At 43.4% G+C, this 10,000-nt stretch overlaps 1 protein-coding gene across 1 annotated transcript in view; it reads right to left on the bottom strand.

Moving 5' to 3' along the window:
- Positions 1 to 10,000, bottom strand: part of LOC111974020 (alpha-1A adrenergic receptor-like) — a 21,293-nt gene that overhangs the window by 11,095 nt on the left and 198 nt on the right. Inside the window, 1 exon segment of the mRNA XM_024001522.2 lies at positions 1 to 1,331. This exon segment is cut by the window's left edge and continues 395 nt beyond it. Coding sequence (XP_023857290.2) covers positions 1 to 509 — 509 coding nt within the window. The 5' untranslated portion in view covers positions 510 to 1,331.

Here is a 10,000-nt window from a genome sequence, read left to right as displayed (position 1 = left end):
GGGCCAATGGAGATGGTGACGGACAGAGCCCACAGGCCAACCAGGGCAAGCAGTGCCCTGCGCTCTGTCACGATGGCTGGGTAGCGCAGCGGGTAGCTGACCCCGATGTAGCGGTCCACTGAGATTACACACAGGCTCATGATGGAGGCTGTGCAGCACAGCACGTCCACCGCTGCCCACACATTGCAGAAGGGCCTTCCGAACACCCAGTACCCTAGGATCTCAAAGGTGGCAGAGAAGGGCAGAACGATGGAGCTCAGTAGGAGGTCTGCCACCGCTAGGTTGACGATGAAGTAGTGTGTGACTGTTCGTAGGTGTCGATGACAGACCACCGACAAGATAACCAGGATGTTCCCAAAAACCCCACATACAATAATTGTCCCAAGTATCAGTCCCAGCACGACAGCCTTGACCACATTGAGCTCTGGGACAAACGCCTGGCTGCAGTTGGAGCAGTTTTGTGTTGGATGCTCTGGGGTCATGTTCATGTTGTCTGCTATAGGAACCATCTGTTCTCTAAACAGTATTGATACACTGTCCTGCCCTGTACTGAACAGTAGACTGACAGACAAACTGCAGACAGTTAAGTTCGCTGAGAGAAGACAAAGACATCAGAGCACTTTCCTGAGAGCCATTCAAATAATGATCACATTAAGTCTGTCATGTCAAAGCTTCATTTGACTCATGTTGTCTTAATCTAATGGGCAATTACAATTAATCAAAAATAGAAAGCTATGGGCTTGTTTAAAACACTGATAGAGACAAGCATTGTGTATGCAGAGGAACGCTATTTAACAAACAAAAGCTAATCCATCTTGAGATTATCCTTGATGTTAAACCACAAGTTATAATACAGCTGGAGACCTAAAATATATTTGATGGAGTGTGGAGTTGACTCTGACAGTCTGACCTATCAGAGGAGTATTTGGTTACTGAGGATCATTATCATAGGCATAGGTTCTGGGGTCCCTCTCTTTGATTTTCCCAATAGCTAGATCAAAGTGAACAAGTGCAAGTCTGTATCATATCAAAATGTTGAATAGTGGGAAGAGGAAGTGAAGCATATGCAATCTGTAAAAGTGTCAATGCGAGTAGTTTGGTTTTAGTTTGGTCCAGTCCAACTGGAAGTGAATACTGAACGATGTCCTCCCTGTTAAAGCTTGAGCTCCAGACCAGACCCCTTGCCAGGGTAGGAGGTAGGGGGGTTAATACAGGTGAAAAAACAGGCCAGTCCCAGGGCAAGTCTGTCCAAGTCTTCTGAATGTTGGGACAACCTCAGTCTGGACGTGGATGAGTTCAGTAGTCACTGTGTGTCTGTGGCGTGACTCCCCCTGTAACAAAGAGATACAGCCACAGTGATGCTTTGCTCGAGTAAGGAAAAGTGTAAGCTGGTTTGACATCCAACATCCACAAAAGATCTCATGCAAAATCAACTCTCATCAGACAAGTGCATCTTATAAAAATGTTCAGACAGCCACATTTTGCATTCTGCAGCATGTTTCAATATCATTAGCTGTTCAAAAAACTGTCTCATATCCATCGCCATTGTATGGGAGCGAGAGCATGTCTCAGGAACGCCCTCTCCTCTGGCTGATCAATGGAGCTGTGGCCTTATTTTGTTGTTATTGATTGGACATGTTGGTTGAAGAATACAGAGGCAGATCCAGCCATGGACACGAGTGACCAATAAAGTGCAATAAAGCCCACAGGGGCACGTGCCCCCTCAGATTTGTCCTGTTTGAAAATTATTGTTTTGTTACATTTTTTTGTTTTTGTTTCTTTGTAATACTACTAGCCACCCAGCAATTGTATGAAGTTGGCTTTATCTAGCCCAGATTGAGAACCTATCTCACAACCTCAATTAGCTACCAAGAAGGCATTACAGGCTATCAATCAAGTTATAGTAGCTAGCTTGTCTATCTTAGCTGGCATGCCTGCTGGCAAGGTTGGTAGAAAAGCAAGTAATAACTAAATGTACTGAATAAAACTCACATTCCTTTCAATCTTTTACCCAGATTTTATCAGCAATGCAGAGTATATTTTGTTTCTTTAAAAAAAAGAAACACCAGTCAGAAGGATAGAGACAGATTAAGAGGTAGGCTTAGATATGCAAAACGTCAGTACAGAGACAAAGTGGTGTCGCAATTCAACGGCTCAGACAAGACGTATTTGGCAGGGAATCCAGACAATCACGGATTACAAAGGGAAAACCACCCACGTAGCGAACACCGACGTCTTGCCCCCGGACAAGCTAAACACTTTGCCCGCTTTGAGGATAACACCACCCTCAAGGACTGTGGGCTCTCATTCTCAGTAGCCAACGTGAGTAAGACATTTTAAAGACATTTTGCCGAGACGACATCCCAAGCCGCGTCCTCAGAGCTTGCGCGGACCAGCTGGCTGGTGTGTTTATCGACATATTCAATCTCTCCCTATGCCAGTCTTCTGTCCCCACTTGCTTCAAGATGTCCACCATTGTTCCTGTACCCAAGAAAGCAAAGGTAACTGAACTAAATGACTATCGCCCTGTAGCACTCACTTCTGTCATCATGAAGTGCTTTGAGAGACCAGTCAAGGATCACTCAACACACGTGCTTCGTTTGTAAATGATGTCTGAGTGTTGGAGTGTGCCCCTGGCTATCCGTAAATGAAAATATAAAAACAATAAAATGTTGCAGTCTAGTTTGCTTAATATAAGGAATTTGAAATTATTTATAATTTTACTGTTGATAAGTATATTTGAGGAATTACATTTACTTTTGATACTTAAGTATATTTAAAACCAAATACTTTTTGATTTTTGCTCAAGTAGTATTAATTACATACACCTTAGCCAAATACATTTAAACTCAATTTTTCACAATTCCTGACATTTAATCCTGGTAAAGATTCTCTGTTTTAGGTCAATTAGGATCACCACTTTATTTTAAGAATGTGAAATGTCAGAATAATAGTAGAGAGAATGATTTATTTCAGCTTTTATTTCTTTCATCACATTCCCAGTGGGTCAGAAGTTTACATACACTCAAGTAGTATTTCGTAGCATTGCCTTTAAATAGTTTAACTTGGGTCAAACGTTTCAGGTAGCCTTCCACAAGCTCCCCACAATAAGTTGGGTGAATTTTGGCCTGTTCCTCCTGACAGAGCTAGTGTAACTGAGTCAGGTTTGTAGGCCTCCTTGCTCGCACACGCTTTTTCAGTTCTGCTCACACATTTTCTATAGGATTGAAGTCAGGGCTTTGTGATGGCCACTCCAATACTTGGGGTCATTGTCCATTTGGAAGACCCATTTGCGACCAAGCATTAACTTCCTGACTGATGTCTTGAGCTCCTGCAGTTCCTCCTGCAGCAAAGAACCCCCACAACATGATGCTGCCACACCCGTGCTTCACGGTTGGGATGGTGTTCTTCGGCTTGCAAGCATCCCCCTTTTTCCTCCAAACATAATGATGGTCATTACAGCCAAACAGTTCTATTTTTGTTTCATCAGACCAGAGGACATTTCTCCAAAAYGTACGATCTTTGTCCCCATGTGCAGTTACAAACCGTAGTCTGGCTTTTTTATGGTGGTTTGGGAGCAGTGGCTTCTTCCTTGCTGAGCGGCCTTTCAGGTTATGTCAATACAGGACTCGTTTTACTGTGGATATAGATACTTTTGTACCTGTTTCCTACAGCATCTTCACAAGGTCCTTTGCTGTTGTTCTGGGATTGATTTGCACTTTTCGCACCAAAGTATGTTCATCTCTAGGAGACAGAACGCGTCTCCTTGCTGAGTGGTATGACGGCTACGTGGTTCCATGGTGTTTATACTTGCATACTATTGTTTGTACAGATGAACGTGGTACCTTCAGGCGTTTGGAAATTGCTCCCAAGGATGAACCAGACTTGTGGAGGTCTACAATTATTTTCCTCTGAGGTCTTGGCTGATTGATTCAAATGATGTCAATTAGCCTATCAGAAGCTTCTAAAGCCATGACATAATTTTCTGGAATTTCCAAAGCTGTTTAAAGGCACAGTCAACTTAGTGTATGTAAACTTCTGACCCACTGGAATTGTGATACAGTGAATTATAAGTGAAATAATCTGTCTGTAAACAATTTTGTGAAAAATATCTTGTGTCAAGTAGATGTCCTAACCGACTTGCCAAAACTGTAGTTTGTTATTGTCACGCCCTAACCATAGAGAGCTTTTTATTCTCTATGTTGGTTAGGTCAGGGTGTGATTAAGGGTMGGTTATCTAGGTGAATTATATTTCTATGTTGGCCTGGTATGGTCCCCAATCAGAGGCAGCTGTTTATCGTTGTCTCTGATTGGGGATCATATTTTGGTAGCCATTTCCCCATTGTGCTTTGTGGGATCTTGACTATGTATATTTGCCTGTGTTCACTTTTATTAGCTTCACGTTTCGTTTGTTCGCTTTATTGTCTTTGTTCTTTGAGTTTTTTCTCTTCCTATTAAAAGAGATGGAAACATACCACGCTGCATCTTGGTCCACTCTTTTCGACGATCGTAACAGAAGATCCCACCACAAACGGACCAAGCAGCATGGCCAGGAGGAGCAGGTATCCTGGGCCTGGGGGGATATCCAGGAGGTAAAGACATCCTGGACTTGGGAGGAGATAATGGCAGGAGACAAAAGCCTTCCATGGAAGCAGACGCAAGTGGTGAAGGAAGGACAATGACGACACCGGGGTTCACGGCCACGACGGAAGCCCGAGAGGCAGCCTCCAATTTTTTTTGAGGGGGGGGGCACACGGGGTGGCTGGCGGAGCTAGGTTTTGAACCAGAGCCAACTCCCCGTACTCACCGTAAGGATCGTGTGACCGTTCAGGCACCATGTTATGCGGTGATACGCGCTGTATCCCCAGTGCACCTTCACAGCCCAGTGCGTTCTGTGCCAGCTTCCCGCACATGCCAGGCTAAAGTGAGCATCCAGCCAGGACGGGTTGTGCCAGCTCTACGCTCTAGACCTCCAGTGCGCCTCCACAGTCCAGTACGTCCTGTGCCTCCTCCCTGCACTCGCCCTGAGGTGCGTGTCATCAGCCCGGTGCCACCTGTACCGGTCCCACGCATCAGGCCTCCAGTGCCCCTCCACAGTCCAGTGCCTCCTCCCCGCACTCGCCCTGAGGTGCGTGTCATCAGCCCGGTGCCACCTGTACCGGTCCCACGCATCAGGCCTCCAGTGCGCCTCCACAGTCCAGTACGTCTGGTGCCTCCTCCCAGCACTCGCCCTGAGGTGTGTGTCATCTGCCCGGTGCCACCTGGGGGTTCCCAGTCCGGAGCCTCCGGCGACGAACCACGGTCCGGAGTCCCCGGCGACGAACCACGGTCCAGAGTCCCCGGCGACGATCTACGGTCCGGTTCCTCCGGCGACGATCCACGGCCCGGCGCCCCCGGTGGCAATCCACGGTCCGGAGCATCCGGCGACGATTCACGGTCCGGTTCCTCTGGCGACAACCCACGGTCCGGTTCTTCCGGCGACGACTCACGGTCCGGTTCCTCCTGCGACGACTCACGGTCCGGTTTCTCCGATGACGTGTCCACGAGCGGAGTGGGTACTTCGCCCCGCGCCGGAGCCGCCCCCGATGGTAGATGCCCACCCGGACCCTCCCCTATTGAGTCAGGTTTTGCAGCCGGAGTCCGCACCTTTGGGGGGGGTACTGTCATGACCTGACCATAGAGAGCTTTTTATTCTCTATGTTGGTTAGGTCGGGGTGTGATTAAGGGTGGGTTATCTAGGTGAATTATATTTCTATGTTGGCCTGGTATGGTTCCCAATCAGAGGCAGCTGTTTATTGTTGTCTCTGATTGGGGATCATATTTAGGTAGCCATTTCCCCATTGTGCTTTGTGGGATCTTGACTATGTATAGTTGCCTGTGTTCACTATTATTAGCTTCACGTTTCGTTTGTTCGCTTTATTGTTTTTGTTTGAGTTTTTTCTTTTCCTATTAAAAGAGATGGAAACATACCACGCTGCATCTTGGTCCACTCTTTTCGACGATCGTGACAGTTATCAAGATATTTGTGGAGTGGTTGAAAAATTTGTTTTATTGACTCCAACCTAAGTGTATGTAAAATTCTGACTTCAACTGTATATACACTAACTTTTGAAAGTTTGGGATCACATAGAAATGTCCTTGTTTTTGAAAGAATCAAAAAATGTTGTCCATTAAAATAACATCAAATTGATCAGAAATACAGTGTAGACATTGTTAATGTTGTAAATGACTATTGTAGCAGGAAACTATTATTCTGCAATGTAGAAAATAGTAAAAATAAAGAAAACCCCTTGAGTGAGTAGGTGTCCAAACTTTTGACTGGTACTGTATATGTGCATATATAGTGTATTTCAATATCAGTGACAACCTTTTATAAACACATTATCTTTGAAATGCTTTTATCCTTGACTTCATCAATCTCTATCCCATGTCCATGTAAATCAATGTGGGATAATCAATACATCACATTGTGACAACTGTAAGCCATGTTGCTTACGATCTGGATTCTAATGCTGTACTGTTCATGTTTAACTCCTCACACTGCACCATATTGTATGGCATTAATTTACTTGCTTTTGGTTTTACTCGCTCTTGTCTTTTATAATTACCAGAATGCACTGTTAAATAATGGCAGTCTATGAGAAATATTTAGCATTTAGAATTTTTTTGTTTTTATCCAGATTTACTAAGCTTTCGTCACTCTTTTTMTCAGTTACCCACTGGTCACAGACGCCAATTCAACGTCTATTCCATGTTGGTTCAACGAAATTTAATTGAAATGATGTGGAAACCTTGTTGATTCAATCCGTGTGTGCCCAGTGGGAAGGGATAAAAGACTAAAAACAAAGCTAAAACATAAAACTGTTCCATCACAATAACAGCCTTACTCTTTCTTCTAACCTTTCTTTTACATTTGTATTCTCTCGTCCTGAATTTAATTATCTTTTGAAAGAAAAACAGATGCAGAATTTGCACCTGCTGCAAACGCTTAGCAAATATGTCCCTTTATCTCAATTTATCTGTGTAGACTAAGAATAGAAGAGAAAATTGGATTTGATTGTTGACTTTAATGACGTCAAAAATCTTAAGACATGCCGTGCTAGATCCTTTTATATAATTCATCTTGACTTTGATATATGGCGGAAATGCAACAATCTTTCTGGCTGTCTCTCCTGTTTCAAAACAAACTTTCACAATGTCTCACATAAAATGCCCACTGTCTCGCTGCTCAGTGGCAATTGGTACGTGGACGTCATCTATGGAATATGGTTTTGATAAAATGCCTGACGTTGACAACAGAGTAGAATACTAAAAGTGGAGGGAAACAGCCCTAGTGGATTTATATTGGGTTATGATAAGCAGCTTTGACTGAGAAGATGACATTAGAAGTTAATCTGATTGCAGCTCTTAGACTATATGTCCATCAGTGTCAAGGTTTATGTATTCTAACCAAACCCCCTCTCTTGCACTTTGCACGCACCCTATCCATTAGACCTGCCATGCAGAATAGGTGAGCAGGGGCGGACTAGCCATGTGGCATTTCAGGCAAGTGCCAGATGGGCTGGTCCATTTTTAGGCCAGTGGGCAGGTCTAACTTGTCTCTTTTTTTGCGCAATGTGATCATTATTTGGCTAATAATAGGTACCTCAAGGAAAAAATGAGCTGATGTGTTAGAAATGCCAGGGACAATTTCTGGTCCCAGAGCTAATACAATGGGTGGGAAAAACGCAAATGTGTGTTGATGGTTCTATAGTATTACTTAGTCCGCTACTGTCCTCCCTCGATATCTCCTCTGTCACATTATTAACCACAGCGTGACCTTTCCTCTGTGCCCCACTGAGTCCTGCTCCACACTGGCTGAGCAGCTGCCGAAGCAGCCTGGTGGACTCCTGTGTGCAGTCAGCTGCCATCCACATTCACACCTCCAACCAGCTCCTGCCTGTACTGTGCTGCTGGAGCTAACACTGGGATAGTGCAGCCATATTACTCACAGTGTGGTTATAACACACAACAGCACTTGGCTTGTGTCCTACAGATGTAGAATATTAATTTGATCACCCTGTCGCAGGAGAACTGTCCAGCAACACAGGAAATGTAAAATATGTAATGTATTTGAGGTTTAAAAAAGCTTCTAAAGTTTGCGATTTCCACTTTGAAATTTCAGACTTGATTTGCATTTACGAAAAATATGTCAACCCCTACAAACATGTCCATTAATTATAATCCACATAATAATTCACATTTCCTGTTGGTGCAGGATTATTTTCCTGCTGTAGGAAACTGGCTCAAATTAAAATGCTACATCTGTAGCAGGATGAGAGTGCTCATTTGCTTTAAGGGCAATATAGGGTGCTAAGACTGTAATATATCTTGGGTTGTGTTCTAGCAGGATAAGAGAGTGCTAATTTGCTTTGAGGGCAGTATAGGGTGCTAAGACTGTATCTGATTCTCAGCCACTGAAGTGTGTGGAACAAATTAAAAACAGCCCATGACAAAGTTATGACATTTGTTAGTTCATTTCTCCAGAATAATCAACAATGACAGTTGCATCATTGTCACCCATGAAAGCTCAGTTGTCCTCAGCCTAGTGCCCTGTAGGCAACATCTGGATGTTAGATATTAGGTGCATACCAGACTCAGGTGCACAGGTCTCCTGAAATGTCTCAATAAATTACCACAAACCCAAACTGCAAACACATTGTACTAAAATCAAGAAAACAGGGATCGTTTGAGTCTAGCAAGCTGCACAAACAGTCAAGATAAGTCATGGATGGTTAAAGGCAAGCATTACATTAAGCCTGAAACATTGTGTCCGCATAACTGCAGTCGTGACTGCCCCTACAGCAACATCCATTCTGTCCAAGATTACATTACAAATACTGGTACGCTTTAATGAACAGCCATCACATAGTATGGGGCTGCTCAGCTATCACATGGCATGGGGTGGCAGGTAGCCTAACGGTTAGAGCGTTGGGCCAGTAACTGAAAGGTCACTAGTTTGAATACCCAAGCTGATAAGGTGAAAAATCTGTCGATATGTGCTTGAGCAAGGCACTTAACAGTTGATCATAGCAGACCCAGAATTGTGACCCCACTCTCTCCGAGGGTGTATCACAGGGAGTTGGGATATGCAATAAAACACATTTCCAATTTGCATGTGTTGAATACACACTTGTACCTGTGTGAAATAGGACAAATATAAGCACCCACCAAATGATTAGTATGGTTGTATTCACTGTCCCTTACCAGTAGCTCTAATGCTCAATAGTCACACTGTTTGTTTTTCACGTACATTATTGGACTAGACCTATTTCAGCTCAATTCTATGAAATAAAACTAGGAAGGAAGCAAATTAATACAGTATGTGTGAAAAAATGCATCAAAGAAATAGAATACACAATTTGTAAGAACATACCATTTCCTCTGCAAAGAAAGAAAGATAGTAAGAAAGAAAGAAAGGAAGACATAGAAGCCATAGCCTAACAAATAACGGGTTCTCCTTACTGCTCTTCGAGGCTAATGTAAAGTGCAATGCAATAAACAATTAAACATATTATTTCAGGTATCGTTACTAGCCTACTGCAGGATACTGTCATTGTACACATTTTAACTACACAAGCCAGGCTCTGCAAAAGCAGCGGATATCTAACGATGATTATGCTATTAGACCACTATTGAAAACGACAAAGTTTATGAAAATGCAGATATTTATGATGAACTATAGACACTAGAATGAACCGTTTTCATTCTGTACAAAATAAGAAGAATGGGAGAATGAAAAAGTCGAGTAGATATTCGAGCTTTTGTCCGTGACTGTGATTCTCATAAATGGAACCGTGTTCAATATAACTGGGTGTAATTTTACCCCCAAATTAGACTATCCTACATTTAATCTCTTTAGCCTATTATTCCAATGCAGCCCCGCGTACAAGTAGCCTATGCAATGCAAGCAAACGTTAATAACATATCTGTAGACAATCAACCAAAACATATTGCAATA

This window comes from Salvelinus sp. IW2-2015, linkage group LG15, assembly GCF_002910315.2.
Source record: "Salvelinus sp. IW2-2015 linkage group LG15, ASM291031v2, whole genome shotgun sequence".
Lineage (NCBI taxonomy): Eukaryota > Metazoa > Chordata > Actinopteri > Salmoniformes > Salmonidae > Salvelinus > Salvelinus sp. IW2-2015.
Note: the sequence above shows the minus strand (reverse complement) of the source record. Positions and strands in the feature narration are given on the sequence as shown.